The sequence below is a fragment of the Vulpes lagopus genome, chromosome 2 (genome assembly GCF_018345385.1).
Source record: "Vulpes lagopus strain Blue_001 chromosome 2, ASM1834538v1, whole genome shotgun sequence".
NCBI classification, from domain to species: domain Eukaryota; kingdom Metazoa; phylum Chordata; class Mammalia; order Carnivora; family Canidae; genus Vulpes; species Vulpes lagopus.
In genome coordinates this window covers 79,996,596-80,016,064 of record NC_054825.1, presented here as the reverse complement: position 1 = coordinate 80,016,064, position 19,469 = coordinate 79,996,596, and the positions used below count along the sequence as shown (strand labels likewise).

Genomic DNA, 19,469 nt, shown 5'->3' with positions numbered 1-19,469 from the left:
TGTGAGTAATGATTTTTTTTTTCTTTTATTCCACAAAAGCACTCTGGGTACAATTAAGTTTTGCTTTGTTTTGTTTCCCAGGTAGGAACCTCAGTTCAGATTTCAAAACTTTTTTTGTTTTCCTTCCCCACTATTTCCTTGGATGATGATCCATGGTTATATTTGTTTATTTTTGAAGTATATTCCTGAATCCTCATAGTAACCTAAGATTGCAAAAATAAAGCATGACCTCATCGAAACAGCAAATTGAGCCACTAGTGTGTTTTCAGAGCACCTGAATGAGTCTGTTTGACCTCATGTGTACATTTGCATTAATAATGAGAGTTGGGACCCTATATGGCTTAGATAATATTGTGCTTTAAGACTTTCTCATGCTTTTATTCTAGGAAGGTTTGAGGGAAAGAGATAAAATATTAGGTGTGAAAATTATTAGCATTTTAGAACTAAAGGAAAACTTACTAAGTATTTTATATCTCTCATTTTAGATATTAATAAAATGAGGATGACAGGAAGTAAAAAAAAATTGGAAGTACAAGTAGCTAATGACTGAGATAACCAGGAGTAGAATCCAGATCTTTTGACCCTCAGCCAGTGCTTTCTTCTCCTCTTTCCTAGGAACCAAAAAACTTCAGATCTATTATTTACTCAGTGACTCCAATTCTTTTCCAGAAGAATAGAGGGCAAATATTTTAAATATTTTTGAAAGAGCATCTTTTGTCAAAAAAAAATCTCTATTTTGTGTTGGCATTCCAATTTGAGAATTTTAAATGGGAAGGATTATTAATAACTGAGGATCTGGGATAAGGTGAAAAAAGCTAAAGCGAAAAGGTCTGAATTTGAGTTTATCTCATTGGCAGTTTACTTACTGTCTTAATGTCTCTATACCCTTCTTCAACTGGAAAACGGTTACAGTACCAGCCTTGTCAGAGGTCATTGCCATAATTATAAACATTAATGTAATACAAATGCATTGTAAGCCATAGGTAGTATGTAATGTTGTTACTCAATAATTATCATGGACCAGTTTCTTATACCAAATACAAAAAAAAAAAACAAACTAAAAATGAATTGAAGATCTAATGTAAGACAGTGAAACTATAAAGCTTCTTAAAGAAAACATAGACAATAATGTCTTGGACATTGGCCTTAGCAACACTTTTCTAGATATGACTCCTCAGGCAAGGGGAACAAAAGCAAAACTACATTATTGGGACTACTCTAAAATTAAAATCTTCTGCATGGTGAAGGAAACTGTCAATAAAAAGAAAAGGCAACACGCTGAATGAGAGAAGATATTTGCAAATGATGTATAAAATAAGGGTTAATATAAAAAATATATAAAGAACTTATACAACTCAACACCAAAAACCCTCAAATAATCTGACTTAAAAATGGGCAGAGGACCTGAATAGACATTTTCCCAAAGAAGACATGCAATTAGCCAACAGACAGATGAAAAGTTGATCAACATCGGGGAGATGCAAATCAAAACAATAATGAGCTATCACCTCACACCACTCAGAATGACTAGAATCAAAAAGACAAGAAACAACAAGTGTTGGTGAGGATGTGGACAAAAAGAAACCCTGTGCATTGATGGCAGGGATGTAAATTGGTACAACCAGTATAGGAAAATAAAAATAGTAATATAAGAGAAAACACTAATTTAAAAAGATATATATGCTCCTCTGTTTATTGCAACATTATTTAAATGAGATATGGAAGCGACCCAAGTATCCATCAATAGATGAATGGATAAAGAAGACGTGGTACAGGGACACCTGGATGGCTCAGCGGTTGAGCGTCTGCCTTTGGCTCAGGTCATGATCCCAGGATCTGGGATTGAGTTCTGCATGGGACTCCTGCAAAGAGCCTGCTGCTCCCTCTGCCTATGTCTCTGCCCCTGTCTCTGTCTCTCATGAATAAATAAATAAATCTTAAAAAAAAGAAGACATGGTACATATACACAATGGACTATTACTGAGTCATTAAAAGATAACTGGACCTTGATATTTGTGACAACATGGATAGACCTAGAGGGTATTATGCCAAGTGAAAAAAGTCAGAGAAAGACACATACTATGTAGTGATACTTATATGTCTAATCTAAAAAAACAAAAACCAAACAGACCTATAAGTACAGAGAACAAACTTATGGTTACCAGATGGGAAGGGTTTGGGGGGGGATGGATGAAATGGGTGAAGGGGAGTGGGAGGTATAGGCTTCTGGTAATGGAATAAAGAAGTCAGAAGCATGAAAGGAACAGGATAGAGAATATAGTCAATGGTATTGTAATAAGCATTGTATGGTGACAGGTGGTAGCTAAACATCTGTGGTGAGCACAGTAGAACATATAGTGTGGTTAAATTACTGGGTTGTATACCTGAAACGAACATTGTGTGTTAGCTGTTTTTCAGTTTTAAACATTATTATGAAATACTATTATTTTAGCTTCTGTCCATTCAAAATGGTAAAGTGGAAGAAGTGTGAATTTAGTATCAACCAGATTTAAGTTTCTTTGTCACCATTTTCCAGATATGGGGTCTTATAGAGGTTAACACATCCCCCAGACTGTCTGCCTTGCAGAGTTGCAAGGATTAAATTAAGGCATCTGGCATGGCGTCTAGCACACTTACTTTATGTTGGTTTCTTTTCTCTCACTATCTTGACTGAGCAGCAGCATGGTAGATGATTACTGGAGATAGCACCATTTTTACATGCACAATTTAACTTTGTATTCTACAGCTTTGCATAGAATGGGTTTTACTCCCAAGTCAACTTAAGTGCCATTTTATCTTTTGATTGCTCTTTACTCCTTTTCCTGCCCAGTTTCTTTATTTATTCCTCCTAGCAAGTTCTAATTACGTTGATGTATCAGATGTGCCTCATGTTTTTGAGTGTCCCTGAGATGGCCTCTTAGTTATAACATGATGTGATTTATTTCTGATAAGAACCAAAAAAAATTATTGATAATAGTTAATTAAAACCAGCTTTTGTTAGCTTTTGGGAATTTTGTCAAGCCCGATGCCATTTTTTTGTTGTTGTTGTTGTTAATAGAGACTGGTTTTTATAGTAATAAGTGTCATGAGACACTTGTCAGGCACCCTAACTGCCATTGTGCAGCCTTCAAAAACAAAATAGAAAAGCCAGGATGCGCACATCCAAAGCCATACAGTCACTGTCTTCTCACCTCACCTGAGCACTCTGTAAGGCCCCAATTCCATCCCTTTGAGGCACTTGATGCTCTTGGGCCCTGTTTTCTTTCCTTCTGGCTGCTCAGACTCTACTTCTCCGAAGTGGTGAAGCTTCAGTTGTGCTTCTGTGCAGTCCCTGGGAATATTCTAACTTTCCCCAGCCTAGAATGTAGAATTTGGGAGAGTCCCTGGAAAAGGCTGACTTACTCTAGTTGTATAGTAGATAACCTGATTTTTTACTGGCCCTGGCAGCACCACTGGGAGAGATTGTTCATAACAACAGAATCCTAACAGATGATTTTTCCACATTGTTTGGCACCATCATGATGTCTTTCATTAGCTGGCACTTTTCCACATTCTTTTTGACAGACTTGTTTGTGGGGACCAGAGAAGCAAAAGACTCCTTCTGTTGCTTGGGTTTCAGTACAGTGTGTTCCTTCAATGATATCTCTGGGTAGTTGGTAATGTGAAGGATATTAAAAAGTAATGAGGATTTGGTAAGGGGAAGGAAGGACCAGCCCCTGAGGAGGCTGGGGGAGTTACCTAGAGTCCAGTCCCTAATCAGATTAAAATCACAAATGTGGTTCAGTTCTACTGGATAGTTTATTATACTTCTGGGATCAGCCTTTAAGACTATTGTGGAAAGTACACTAATCTACCGTATTTTGAGTTGTAAAATTAAAATGAATGTCAACTTTTAGAAATACCCACACCCTAAAAAAGAAAAAAACAACCCTGGATCTTTTATTTGAAATTTGTAGGCAATACGACTATGAAATCTCATAGCTTATGTTGTGCTTGGGACCGTCAAAGAGGAAGTACTACATGTGATTCTGTTTTAAAATTTTTCTGAAGCTTCAAGTCTAGTTGTGTGGGTAAATACAGAGGCACAAAGAAATCTGAATATTTAAAACTAAGGAAATAATTCAATTCCATAAGCATTTATGGATCACTAACTAGCCAAGCAATGTGCAATGTTCAAACATGAATAAGGCATGGTCCCCAACTGCCTGGAGCTTTTAGATTTACAAAGAAGATAAGCATAAATGACTATAATGTTATGTGAACCTAGCAAGTTCTTTGGCGACAAAGTCAAAGAAAAACTTTTGTCAAGAGAAGTCAAGAAAAATTTAAGCCAGAAGATTCAGCTGAACTTGACTGAATTTTCCTTTGGGGATTTTGCTAGGTGAAAATGGAGAGAAAAGGTGTTTTTAAGTAGTGCAAATAGCATGTGCAAAAGCATAAAAATGTGAGATTTGAATGTATGCTTGATTCTGTAACAGCGTGGCACAGGGAAAGTATAGGGAAATATCTGGAAAAGTTAGCAGAGGCCATGTTTTAAAGAGCCATGAGGTATTTTGGAAAGAATGTAGACTTACCTGCTGTCAAGAATAACTATTTTCAATATAGGTAATGAAGGGGTAGTCTCCTTAGAGGGACATATCAGAATCGGGAAGGGGCTTTTTCAAATAGCACGTCTTTGTTTGGCAGTTCTGAAATGACCCACAGGTAAGTCATTGCTAAAAGGAATGCACTGATATTGTAGCATCATGCTGTCTCGGCTGTGCTTGGAGCAGAGTGACGATGAAGGACAGTTGCTATTGATTTCAACTCTGGATCCTCTTTGGAATCCCTTGGCAAGCTTTAAGGATATCAGTGCAAGGATACCATCTCAGATCTCTGAGGATGGTCCTGCTCATCAGTATCTTTTACAGAGCTCTCTAGGTGTTTCTAAGGGGGAGCAGGCTGAGAAGCATGACATTAAATAGATATAAGTAAAGCCAGTAAAGAAAAGGAAAATGAAAACATAATGGTTTAATTGGGGTTGTTCTCATAAGGATTGTGAATTTGAATCTTTCTTAGAAGGAGACAGATATAGATTACTAGGCTATTGCAAGTAGGAAGAGGGTACAATTAAAAATGGAGGCAGTAGAAGCAATTCAAGTTATGAGTAGAAGAAGGTGAATAAAACATGGATGGCATCTGGTAAATAAAACCGAGGAATCCTGGAAAGGTGTCAAACGTTAGCACCTGTCTCCTTTCAAATGATATATTGGGATGAATGTAGAAAGAACAAATTTGTGACAGGGACGGGGCAGGGAGAGGAAACTCCTAGTGCTTCATATGATCCAAAGATCATTTAACTAGGAATAAATGGAAGGTTCATAACTATCTTGTCTCCTGTGTATGAGCATCATGTTCAATATGAAAGTAAAGGAGACTGAAAGGAGAGTCACCAGGATTCAAAAGGATTATGTTCTCTTGACCCAACATCATCTGTAGCTTTGGCTGTAAGGAAATAAGGCTTGACATTTCATAAGTACTCCTATGACTTTAGGCAAACATTGTCCAGGAAGGAGTACATGATTACCTGACAAAAAGTTCTACTCAGTGATTCACCAAATCACTAGCAGTCCTTCTAGCTGTGGCTCTAGGTAAAGGAGAGGTTTCCATGTGCAGAGTGGATGTGCAAAGGGGCGCTTAACAACAAGTCGAGTGGAAAACAGGGTTAAAAACTAGCTTTGCCAAAGCCTCAATTCACATAGTATGTGTGGACTTGAGATGCTTCATTATTATAGCTAGGTACAACTTGAAATAATTTTTCTAGGATGTGGACAGATGCAGAGTGAATGAAGTAACTCCCACTTTAATCATTTTGAATTACTCTGCCATGCTGTCCTCCTGAGCCACAATCAAGACAATATCAGAAGGGGTTGTGAACTGGGAAGGGCAAAGATAAGTTGTCTGTTTGGGCCATTTGAATTTAAGTGGTCAGAGGCTTTCTTATTATAATCCCAACATATTGGAATGGAGTACATGGAACTCTGTATTCTTTCTTATTTGGGAATTCTTCATATCAGTGGATACAGATTGTGAGGAAGCCCCTCATGAAATCTGTGCTTAGTGATCTGTCCCCCTTACTTTGGGTCTGTGGGTGAGGAGGGGAGTTGAGAGAAAACGGTGTTTGCAAGGGCCCAGATGCATGAAAGAACATGGTCCTGGGAGAGGCAAGATGCTATGCAAGAATGGTGTCTAGGGCATATCTGGGGAAGAGGTAGGAGCCAAAAGTGAAGAAAGTTGACAGAAAATAGATCAGAGGAGACTTCATTAGGTCCAGGCTAAGAAGTTTTGGTGTCAGTCTGTAAGTAATGGCCAATTATTATTTTTTTAAATATTTAATTTATTTATTTCCTCATGAGAGATGCAGAGAGAGGAGAGAGAGAGGCAGAGACACAGGCAGAGGGAGATGCAGGCTCCCTGCAGGGAGCCGGACATGGGACTCGATCCCGGGACTCCAGGATCACACCCTGGGCCGAAGGCAAATGCTCAACCGCTGAGCCACCCAGGCATCCCAATGGCCAATTATTAAGGAGATATTAAGGAATAAAAATCTTTACTTATTAAAAAAAATTCTCCTGGAACCAGTATGGCTAAACTGTGGTCAGGAAGATTAGTTAGGTGGCTCTTTCCTTTGTCCAGAGAAAGAGGAGCCAGTGAAAAGTTGAGGCAGTTGGGATGAAAGGAAGGGAATGAATCAGAGAAATCAATGAGGTTGGTTGATAAACCATATGATGGGAATGAGAGAGAGAAAACAAGAAATCCAGTAGGACATCCAGGTTTCTGAATGTGAGGACTGGGAAGATGATGATGCTATTAACTGCAAGAAGGAATTTCAGAGGAGGAACAAATTGAGGTTTGGCAATGATGAGTTCATGATGGGTTCAGACATGTTGAATTTGAGGTGCAGGTAGACCTGTCAAGAGAATAGTTGGAATTATGAGTTTAATGTACCACTTTGGAAGTAATATTGTCTAGTAAGTAATTATTGCTTACCATATAAGCATGTAAGACGGTCTAGAAAGATTGTGTGATAAGGGTAAAATGGCAAGCCAGATGCCTGGGGAACAACATTTAAGGGATGAATGGAGAGAGAGGAGTCTCCAGACTGACTGGAGAGAGCTGAGGAATGGGAGGAAAGTGGGGGTGGGTAGAGAAAGTATATAGGGTTCAGGGAAGCAGGGAAAATCTCAAGGCACGGACAATAGTCAACTCTAACAATACAGCCTAGAGGACAAGATAACTGCAAAGTGCTGACCAAATGTAAGACTCAAATCACAGGATTTCAAAGAGTTGGGGGTGAGGGACAGGAGGCAGAAGCCAATTGTAATTGGATTAAAGGGGAATGGATGAGAAAATAGATGAAGCAAGAGTTGTATGCTTTTTTCACCAAAAATTCCGCTGTGAAGAAGAGACAATGAGAAAGAAAGGGCAACAGATAGAACGGATTAAAGAAGATATCTTTAGGGGTGCCTAGGTGGCTCAGTCGGCTAAGCATCTGACTCTTGATTTCAGCTCAGGTCATGATTTTAGGGTCCTGAGATCAAGCCCCGTGTGGGGCTCTTGCTCAGCGGGGAGTCTGCTTGATGATTCTCCCTCTCCCTCTGCCCATCCCCATCACCCCTTCAAAAAAAAGAGGTATCTTTATTTTTTAAAAGATCTTATTTATTTATTCATAGAGACACAGAGAGGCAGAGACACAGGCAGAGGGAGAAACAGGCTCCACACAGGGAGCCTGATGTGGGACTCAATCCCGGGTCTCCAGGATCACGCCCTGGGCTGCAGGCATCACTAAACCGCTGTGCCACCGGGGCTGCCCTATTTTTGCTTTAGATGGATAGAACATGGTGTGAGGAGCCTGCGGAGAACTGAAAGCAAGATGGTGTGGCCACTGGCCTCTGGGATCTGTCAGGCAGCAAAGAAACAGTAATAATGATAGCAAACTTATGTGGCACCTACTGTGTTCCAAATACTCCTTTATATACTGTTTTACGTTTATCGACTCATTTACTTCTCAGCTGTCTTGCGAGGTGGAATCTGTTAGTATCCCCATGGTACTAATGGGGGTCCAGAGAGGTCAAATAACCTGCCTGATTTGCGCTCTACCCCACTGAACTAAGCAAGTGCGCCATAGTCACCAAAACAGTGTGTAGGTCCGTATATCAGCTCCAGTGGCTTCAGAAGACCATTGGTTGAGAGGGGGTGGGGCAGGACCAAGGTGTTTGCTGTAGATACAGGTCAGTCATGTGATTGAAGGAATGTTTCTCGGTGGAACGTGTCTTTGCAACTTTTTCATATTAAGAAATTGAAAATTGAAGAAAGTTATTAGTTTATCATTGCTATTTGACTCAAATTTCTTGGAAGAAGGTTAGTTGGGAACAACAGGCAAGAGTTAGTTTGTGGCAGAAAAGAATCAGTCACTGTAATGAAACTGACACGTTGGTGAGGGATTCTGTGGTCATCAAGGCAGGCTGTAGATAGAGGTGGGCAGGGGAGTGGGGAACAGATGGCGATGGGCAGGTCATTGAAACACCGATAATCTTGATCACATAGTTGAATGAAGTTTGAAATTACTTCCAGGCACTTGGTAGTTGAACTCTGGAAAGACTGGGCAAACTTTTATATTTGAAATGTCTTGTTTATCCAGACTTGACAAAGCTTTTCCTGGTCTTGTGCCCATCATTCCACAAAGGTGGCATTATTTGGAAATGTGAAAGAATCATTGAAAATCTGTTAGTCTTTTCTTCTATTAGCATTAGCAACAGTACCTGATAGTAACATTTATTCAGATGTCATATACCTTTCTAAAAACCCTTGAGATGGCACACGATAATCTTCACTTTACACTTGGGGAAACTCAGGCTTGAAGACACAAAGTTCCCTGTATCTGGGCTGCAAACCAGGAAGTATGAATCTAGAGCTCAGGTGCCTAACTTGCTGTACAAGAAATAGATGGTGTCTAGATTTCTCCTGTTTTTTCAGAGTTGCATCATATGAACACATCATCTCTGTTCACAGATGAAAAAAAATCAACTTTAGAAAAACCTTGACTCTGGCTCTTCTGACCACAGTTATTTGGGAGTTGGTTCATAAGGGGAAAAGACTAGTATAAATACAGATTTCTATAGTATAAAATTAGTATAAAAAATTTGTCTTAATGTGGAGAATTTTCACATGTCTTTACCTTCTCTGATGAGGTCATTACAAATATTCTCTACCTTTCCTACGGAAAAAGGAATATACGCTCTTGTATACACTTTGGCGTTCTAGACATTTGTGGGCTGAAATTATAGTGAAGAGTTTGGTTAGCCATCAGGAAGGCCCATAGGACAATGACTGGATAGAACTGTTGCAGTGGTTTTTATCTATCCATCTCTTCAGTATTATGTACTTGTCATGCTAGCTGCTAGGATACAGAGGTGAAGGCAGGTAGCCTCCCAGATTGTATCTCATAGAATGTATAATCTGACGAGAAAGGCAGAAATTAAATAAGGTCATCAGGAATTTTTAATTACCATGAAACTGGATTCTAGAAACCCTAATAACACCATAAATTTGATTGCTTCCCATTTAATCATAGTAGGCTAAAGGCTTTGAAGCCGAGGAAACAGACTAGTTAATGATCGAGAGCATGTCAGCTCTGTGCTAATAAGTGTAAAACCATAGACTCTCAAGGCGTTGAAATACCTGAAAAGATAGGTGTTAAAAAGGTGAATGTCCTTTCCATTTACAACTGCGCCAAAAATTTTAAGATATCTAGAAGTAAACCTAACCAAAGAGGTAAAAGATCTATACTCTGAAAACTACACAACACTAATAAAAGAAATTGAAGAGGACACAAAGACATGGAAAACATTCCATGCTCATGGATTGCAAGAACATATATTGTTAAAATGTCTATACTACCCAAAGTAATCTACACATTGAATGCGATCCCTAACAAAATATCACCCGCATTTTTCACAGAGCTAGAACAAACAACGTTAAAATTTGTATGGAACCACAAAGGCCCTGAATAGCCAAAGCAATCCTGAAAAGCAAAGCTGGGAGGCATCACAATTCTAGACTTCAAGCTCTGTTACAAAGCTGTAGGCATCAAGATAGTATGGAACTGGCACAAAAAACAGACACATAGATCATTGGAACAGAATAGAAAACCCATAAATGGACCCACAACTTTATGGTCAACTAATGTTTGACAAAGTAGGAAAGACTACCCAATGGAAAAAAAGTCTCTTTAACAAATGGTGATGGGGAAACTGGACCACTTTTTTACACCATACAGATAAAAAAAATCCAAAATGGATGAAAGACCTAAACGTGAGCCAGAAATTCATCAAAATCCTAGAGGAAAACACAGGCAGGCAACCTCTTTGACCTCAGCCATAGCAATTTCTTACTAGTCATGTCTCTGGACCCAAGGGAAACAAAAGCAAAATGAACTATTGGAACTTCATCAAGAAAAAAGGCTTCTGCACAGCAATGGAAACCATGAATAAGACTAAAAGACAACCTATGAAATGGTAGAAGATATTTGCAAATGATGTATCTGATAAAGGGTTAGTATCCAAAATCTATAAAAAACTTATCAAACACTCAGGAAATAAATAATCCAATTAAGAAATGGGCTGAAGATATGCAGACATTCTTCCAAAGAAGACATCCAGATAGCCAATAGACACATGCTCAACATCACTTGCCGTCAGGGAAATACAAAACAAATACAAAACAAAACCACAATGAGATACCATCTCACACCTGTCAGAATGGCTAAAATTAACACGGAAAACAACATATTGGCAAGGATGCAGAGAAAGGGGGATGTTCTTACACGGTTGATGGGAATGCAAACTGGTGTAGCCACTCTGGAGAAAATTTGGAGGTTCCTCAAAAAGTTAAAAATAGAACTACCCTATGACCTGGGAATCATACTACTAGATATTTACCCAAAGGACACAAAAATACTGATTTGAAGGGACACATGTGCCCTGATGTTTATAAAAGAACATTATTAACAATAGCCAAATTATAGAAAGAGCCCAAATGGCCACTGACTGATGAGTGGATAAGGAAGAAGTGGTGTGTGTGTGTGTGCGTGTGTGTGTGTGTGTGTATACACACATATAATAGAATATTGCTCCACCGTCAGAAAGAATGAAATCTTGCCATTTACAATGGCATGGATGGAGCTAGAGGGTGTTATGCTGAGTGAAATAAGTCAGTCAGGGAAAGACAAATACCATATGATTTCCCTTATATGTGGAATCTGAAAAACAAAACAGATGAACATAGAGGAAGGGGAAAAAAAGAAAAGCAAACCATAAGAGACTCTATGAAGAACAAACTGAGGGTACTGAGGGTTGATGGAGGGAGGTAGGCAGGGAATGAACTGAATGGGTGATGAGTATCAAGGAGGGCACTTGTTGTGATGAGTGCTGGAGGTTTTATGTAAGCGAGGAATCATGAAGTTCTAGTCCGGAAACCAATATTACACTATATGTTAACTAATTAGAATTCAAATAAAAAATTGAGATAGGAAAAAGGTCAATGTCTTAAAATATAGTTTAAAATACTGGGTATGTGGAAGAGAAAAATAGCAAACCTTAATGTTGCCATTTTCTGTGCATTTGTATTGCTTATTTATTACCATATTATGAAAGATTATGAAGTAGACCCAAATACTGATCAGAAACAGCTGTGATGTGGAAACCTCTAGAAAATACACGTGTGATAGCTTCTTCTCACACCTTTTGTTTCTGCTGTGTTGGCCCAGAAACCCAATAGAAGAGGTAAGGAGACTATGAGGATAGCCAGAAGTATCTCCATTTTTTTTCTTTTTCCAAACCAAAAGTAGTGAAAGATATATTCAAGCATGTGCCTATTGTTATGAACACTTTGTTTTGCATTTGATATTAAAACTGGGTGCAAGTTCTTAGGGGGGCAGTTTTGCTTTAAGCCTTAATCTATGGTAATTATTCCCCAGCAAATTCATAAAGTGAAATTTATAGCCTGTTAAATCCTCTAAAGAGTATCTCTGTCTTTCCCTGTGTTGATGTGGGCTGTGCTATGGTGGCCCAGGGATGGCTTTGAAGTTTTTATTTCTGATATTTGTTTTTTTTTTATAAATTGTTTTGCTTTCTTCATCACTGCTGTCTCTACAGGCTCAGTTTGAACTTCAGGCATTTCATATCCGAGGGGAGCATGCCGTGGTTACAGCAAGACTAGAAGAAACCATTGAAAATCTCAAACAGGAGTTAGAACACCGATGGCGAGGAGGATGTGAAGAGATGAGAGATGCGTGTATCTCCACTGACGATGATCATCCTCCAAAGACCTACAGAAATGTGTGCATCCAGACAGACAGAGAGACTTTTCTCAAACCCTGTGAAGGTGAAGGCAAGACAATCAGAAATAACCAGATAATACCCAAAAAGCTGAATATCTCCTCTTTAAGTCAGCTTTCTCCCCCAAATGACAACAAAGACATCCATGTACCACTTCAGGCTGTGGAATGCATTTCACCAAGTCAGCAAAAGACATCACCTCCCCCTCCTGCACCACCCCTACCAGCAGTCATCCCTCCCCCTCCCCCCCTCCCCTCCCCCCTGGACTTGAACCTTTGCTACCAGTACCTCCAGCACCACCTGTGAGTGCTGGACCGCCACCCCCTCCACCCCTTCCACTGCCGCCAAGTGCTGGGCCTCCTCTGCCTCCTCCTCCACCACCGCTTCCTAATTCCTCTACTCTGCCCAACAGTGGGGGGCCTCCACCTGCTCCCACACCTCCAGGACTTGCACCCCCACCTCCTCCTGGACTTTTCTTCGGAGTTGGCCCTTCTAGCCAGTGTCCTCGGAAGCCAGCCATTGAGCCAAGCTGCCCCATGAAGCCTTTGTACTGGACTAGAATACAAATAAGTGATAAAAGGTAAGCCTAAGTCCTCTGGCCCCTTCTCAGATTGTGAATTCCCAGGATTTTGCACAAGTGACATTTTATTCTTACCAGTTGGATATCTGTGTACTGTAGCATTCATTCTCAGATGCAGTACAGTGAATACCTTGGATAAACAAGGTTCAAATGTTTAGGGGGAGAATGTGTGCCTCTACCAGGTCTTGTCTGTATTTATTACAGACTCTTGCTGGAAGAAACAGTGTCTGCAATGTCAGATTCTTCTGTAAGATAAAGGTTCCATTTTACAGACTCTTATTAGAGAAGAGCGGTAATCTAGGTTAGAGCCTTCTCCAACATCCCTACAGCTAGCAAGTAATCATAAAGACATTGAGCCTGAACCTATACTTAGGTTCACTGAAGATTTTTAGAATATCTGTCTTGTCTTTAGATGGAATCCTCAACATTATGATCTGGACATTTAACAGGTATGTGTCATTTTTCGGGTTTTATTAGAAGAGCCAGGCATAGCTGAATCGTTAGCTCTTTAGGTCAGAATTGAGTCAAACAATAGAAAAATCTCTGCTTGAACTCTCATTCCCCTACATGCCCTCACATCTTATGCCTTGTTGCCCTTCAGAGAAAGTGCTGATATAGCACACCTAACATTTGTAGAGCTTGTTAAGCTGAGTCTGTAAGGCAGCAAGATAGGTTGGTTGGAAATTTCCATTCAAATATCTTTGAATCTAATTTCTTCTGCCTCATTTCAGTCTGTCAAGAGGACAATGAGAGAGATGTTGGGTTGCTTCTTCACAATCTCTAGATTTGAAGTCCATTTGTTTGCGAAGAACAGCAAATAGGGAACACATTTTTAAAAGTAAATTTTTTAGCTTCTTCCTCAAATCAACGTGTGGTGGTGAATCTTTCAATTTATATTAACATTTTGTATGTGGAAGACAGGATATGAAAAATAACATGAAATGTACAATTATAAAGCAACTGGAAACCACTATAGGAGGAGTGAGGATTACCTTCAAACTAAGCATATGATGAACTTCGTTGATTATGTGCTTCATATTGGCCTCTTTCCTCTAGCCATGAAATAAGGACCAAGGGTTTATGTGTGGAAAATCCTGATACTTTAAAAAAAAAATGCTGATACTTTGTTATTTCCCAAATGAATGGTTTAAAAGAGAGAGAGAAAAGATCTTGAAATAGCTCCTAATGATTAGCTGCAATACTAGTATTCCTTTTTGTCCCGTTCAAGACTCCGTTGACATTTCCTAAGAAATAGTTTCCCAGAATATTTATTTGGAGCTGTATTCCCTTATTAATGCTCTTGAATTAATGTACCAGCATTCCAGGGTGATGAGTCCCACCTGTGTGCCCTCGGGTGGTATGTCCTGACAGCACGTGTAAGTGTTCCACACCTATGTCTTACTAGCCTGCCCCCACTCCATTCCCCTAAAGACTTCAGCAGCAGCCAACATCCTCCACCAGAGCAGTGGTAGAACAGAACTGCTGGGAGATACGGGCCCTTTGCCCACTGGCCAAGAAGGAACAGAGTCAAGCTGGAGAAAATCATTATGTTTTTCCCACTTTATGTCATTGGCCATTTTGAGAAAGTAAACAATGACATACTCAAGCTCTTACTAGTTTCACTATAAGTTCAGCTTTGAGCGAAATGAAAAGGAGATGAATGTACTGACTTCCCCACACGAAGACTGCAACGTGGCCACTGCCTGCTGCTCCACACATTTAGCCATTTAGCCTCTCCTATCGTGGGTCCCTCAAGATTGTTTTGTACCCTCAGAGCATGGATACTACTTTTACACAAAAAGGCTGTAGAGATTCTGTATAGTATTGATTTATGTACAAAACTAAAATTATTTGAGGTGTATTTATCAAAAAGAGAGGAAATGGGCTTTTAGTGTTTTGTACAACCAGAAAGGTGAGCTCTTTGTATATAATATATGCATGATAAATTTTGTACTTGGTCTTCTGGGGAGCCAGGAGTAAAATATGATTTTTCTCTATTATGTATGCACTGCCTCTCATCCAATTAGATGGCTTTTCACTACTGACATGAGCTGATTTTTAACTTCTCCTTTGCATTCTTTGATTTCTATTTTCTGGCTTCTAGAATAGGGAAGAATTATTTAAAGAAAAAGAAATCCTCGCCTATCTACTTTTTTGACTTCCTAATATCTATTTTTCCTTTATCTTTCCTCTTTCTTCCACTTCTCCCTCCTTCTCCCACCATTTCTCCCCTCTAGTCTTTCTTCCTTCCTTCTTCTTCTACCTTCCTTTTCTTGTGAGCTAGATTTCAACATTCAGTCATGAGAGAGGAGTTGGCCATTATAATAGATTAGATGGTCTATAGTGATTGAGTCTTTGGTGCCACCCCACCAAATGCTAGCTGTCCCCAACTCACTGAGAAGTAGTATTCCAAAATTCTTTTATTCGTTATTAGATGTAATACACGGTGATGAAGGAAGGGCTCAACCTGCCAAAGCCTACTTACTCTAGAATAGGAGTGGGTTGTAGCACTAGCCCTACTAGTGTGAGCTCAGAGTCCTTGGAGCTGAGGCCAAGCAGTACAGGTGCAGGGTTGGAGGGTGGGGGATGGATGGGTCTGAACAATCGAATCTCCCTTATGCATCACACCACCTCCCTCTATATACCCTCTCCTCAGCTTTCCAGAACCTTCATGAGGGGCAGACCAGCAACCCTTAACAGCCTGCATGCTTCAGAATTCCCTGCCATCTTTTCTGTCATCAAGAGCCCCTTTTCTAAGTGCTGCTGAGATAAGCACTTAACATTAATGATGTTTGCATCTCAAATGGAAGTTAAGTGAGTGGTAGAGGTGGGTGGCTGGGGCAGGAACACATGGTTGCATGTACTTCATTGGAAGTCTTCTAGATCTTGGGTGATGATTTTATAGGTATTCATTATACTGTCCTGTGTTATACATGTCACACATATACTCTTAAATGGCTCAATTATTATATTATTTAAAAAAGTGGAGAGAAGTGAATCTGAACACGCCAAAATGTCCCTATTTCATGGGAAAGGCAGCCATATAGCAAAAGGTGAACACAGAAATCCGAGAAGTCCATCTTCCCAACAGTGCTGAATGTGAAAATTACCTTTTAGGGATGCCTGGGTGACTCAGTGGTTGAGCATCTGTCTTTAGCTTAGGGTGTGATCCTAGAGTCTTGGAATCAAATCCCACATCAGACTTCCCACAGGGATCCTGCTTCTCCCTCTGCCTATGTCTCTGCCTCTCTGTCTCTCATGAATAAATAAATAAAATCTTAAAAAAAGAAAAAAGAAAATCACCTTTTAGCATCAAAAAATTTTGTGGGCTGCTCCGTATAATAGTAGTTCTTTTAGTTTTCAGTGACAGAGAAAATACATATTAAAACAAGGGGTAAAAAAAAAAAAAAAAAAAAAAAAAAAAAAAAACAAGGGGTAGTTACTTATAGACATTATGGATCATAATATATACATATATTTACAAAACAATACATGTGTGAATGAAACATTATTTTTTTCTGTCTACGGGTATTCTGTCTATGGGTTTAAAAATAAGATAAGAAAGCAGACACTTGGGGGAAAATGTGTTCTGAAGGAAACCCTTCCAAGTGTGGTCTCAGAGGCTGTTCTTTTGTACCCGATTCTCCATATCTTCTCTTTCTTTGTTTCAAAACTAGGGTACCCTTGTTTTTTTAAGACAGAAACAAAAAACAGAAACAAAAAATACAGCCTCCCCATGGCTGCATTAGTTGAAATCTCTGTGGGCCTGGTACAATGAAGTTTTTTGGTTCATTTTCATTGTTGAATATAACTGTTGTTGGGGAAAAGTGTTATTAAATCAAGTATTTTTAAATGAGCTCAGTCTATTCACAAATTATGGGTCCTGCCCTAAGTTAACCTGAGCTAATCCTAAAAACCATTTTTAGAAATACTAGAAAGAGTCCTAAGAGAGAGTAAATCTTTACCTTAGTCGAAGGTGAAGAATTTTATTCTTTTTAAGAATTTTTTAAAAGAATTATCCCATTAATATCTCAGAATTGGTTATCTTTTCAGCATTTATATGATGCTCATTTTTACCCATGATGGAAAGAAACGCCACAGACTGAGGGAGGAACAGCTTACATGGCCTCAATCCTGTGAATCCCAGGGTTTCTGGTCCCACATGATCTCTCTAGATCTCTCTCTCTCTTTGATTGTATGTGATGATCATTCGTTTGTGGAAATGGGTGTCGGCTTTGATGTTCTAGAGTATATTTTGACATTAAAAAGTGTAACATGAAAAGCTTTTCATCAAGCTTTGCTAGAAGGAAATATAAATAAATATATATTGTATATATATTCGTGAGTTATATAATTGTATATATAAGTGAGTTATAAAATGAATAAGAAATTACATGATATTCTGTTCTGAGGTTAATGTTTACCTTGTCATTTTTCTCTTTTAAGCCAAAATGCTACACCAACCTTATGGGATTCCTTAGAAGAACCTGATATTCAGGATACTAGTGAATTTGAGTATTTATTCTCCAAAGACACAACTCAGCAGAAGAAAAAGCCTCTGTCAGAGACTTATGAGAAAAAGAACAAGGTCAAAAAGGTATTGAGTGACTCTAGTAATCATTCTCTTTTTTTGTTGTATGTGGGAATTCATTATGTGCTGCTGGTTTGCTATCATTCTGTTTTCCAAAAATGTTTTGGAAGGTTTTAAGTCACTGATGACAATAGGGAGTCAATAATTTGAGAAATCTATGCTTGTACTTTCAGTCATGTCTGAATTTTCAAACTTTTCTTAATTTAATCTAGACTCTTTTCAGCTAATAATTCTATTGAAAAAATATAAAATTTAACTTGCAATCAGTGGAAGTAGGCCATATATTATATGGAAAATATGTTTTACTTATTAACTTATTTATAAATCCATTCATTTAACAAATATTTACTGGGAGTGTATTTATGCTTGGTTTTATTTTAGGCCCATGTGATTCAGGATGGTAACTCTTAGTCACACGTGGCTGTTTACATTTAATTTATACAATTAGATAAAACTAAAAATTCAGTCCTTTAGTGGCACTTGCCACTTTTCAGTTTTGTTTTTGTGGCTAGTAGCTACCATATAGCACAGATTTTTTTTTTTAAGATTGTCATTATAAAAGGTTTTATTGAATAGTATAGTATGAGCATCTGGGATTGTTTGATGAGGAAACCCCAAAGACCTTTGCCATGGGATACTTACATTAAAAATCAATGTTAGAAACAAAACATTAAACTACGCAATAGAGAGGGTAAGGAAGATGAATTTTGGCAGGGGCAGGGTGAAGGGGCGGGAGGAGGGCTTCAGTTTTAAGTGGAGTGTTCAGAATAGTCCTCACGGAGAAGCTGACTTCTGAGCAAAGACATGAGGACCTGAAGTCAAAGGCCACCAGCTATACATCAGAGAGCAAGCTCAAGGTTCTCCGAGCAGTCACCCAGATGTGAAGTTCAATGGCAGCTGAGCCATGCACTGCTTGGGCTGTGCAACCTAGGTCAAAGTCCTTCCTCTCTTTGCCTCCATCCCCTCACTGTAACCTGAGATAATGACTACTCATATCATACTTATTATTCTAAGTAGTTATTAAATGAGGTATGCCTCCATATCTCTCTTCAAGTGGAGGCAAACCTGTAGATCTTTTGGGCTTGATGGTCTTGATCCTGGTGGGTGTATTCAGTGAGCTTATGGCCTATGCTAAAGCTGGGATTTTAGTTTTAGGGGGAAAAACAGGGCACCTGGGTGGCTCAGCGGTTGAGCACCTGCCTTCAGCTCAGGGCATGATCCCAGGGTCCTAGGATCGAGTCCCACATCAGGCTCCCTGCAGGGAGCTTTCTTTTCCCTCTGCCTGTGTCTCTCCCTCTCTCTCTGTGACTCATGAGCGAATAAATAAAATTTTTAAGGAAAGAAAAGAAAAAGAAAAAAACCCGAGCTGAACCAATGCCAGACAACTCTGAGCCTGCCCTCTGTGCTCCTGGTCACATTTCACACATTGAGATGGATGCCTTGGTCTCTTCCAAGAGTCAGATTTTTTTGTTGTTTCTCGTAAAATGAAAGTGAAAGTAAATTGCAGGGTTTTGAACAGCTGAGGAGTTTCAGCATCAGAGGCCCAACTTCTTCAGCTTAACCGCAGAATGATTCCCACACAAGGTGACCAGGATGAACCCTGGCCAAATGGGTCTCATTTCTAATGATCGGAGTGGAGTGTATGTTAGAGATTTAGAAGTCAAACATTCTGAATCTTGGTCGTGGGGGCTCAGCCAACTTTGAGACCTACATGGGAATACCTCCTAAGCAGAGCTAGTCTTCATTGCTCTGCCCACTCGACATTCCTAGTTCAGAAGCAGCTGTCAGAACTGTCTAAGCTTCTGCTGAACTCAAGACACTAGTTTCTATTTCATCTTCTATAATTGCATTTGAAGTTCCTGACTGTCACCGGCAGTGGTTATCAGTAAGAAGTTACATATATTCTTAGGCTGAGCCAGGG

General features: G+C 39.3%; 1 protein-coding gene across 1 annotated transcript in view; it reads left to right on the top strand.

Annotated features, from left to right (window-relative positions):
* The window catches only part of FMN1 (formin 1), a 419,007-nt gene that overhangs the window by 217,348 nt on the left and 182,190 nt on the right, over positions 1–19,469 (top strand). The window contains 3 exon segments of the mRNA XM_041746469.1: positions 12,195–12,638; positions 12,641–12,957; positions 17,404–17,554. Coding sequence (XP_041602403.1) covers positions 12,195–12,638; positions 12,641–12,957; positions 17,404–17,554 — 912 coding nt within the window.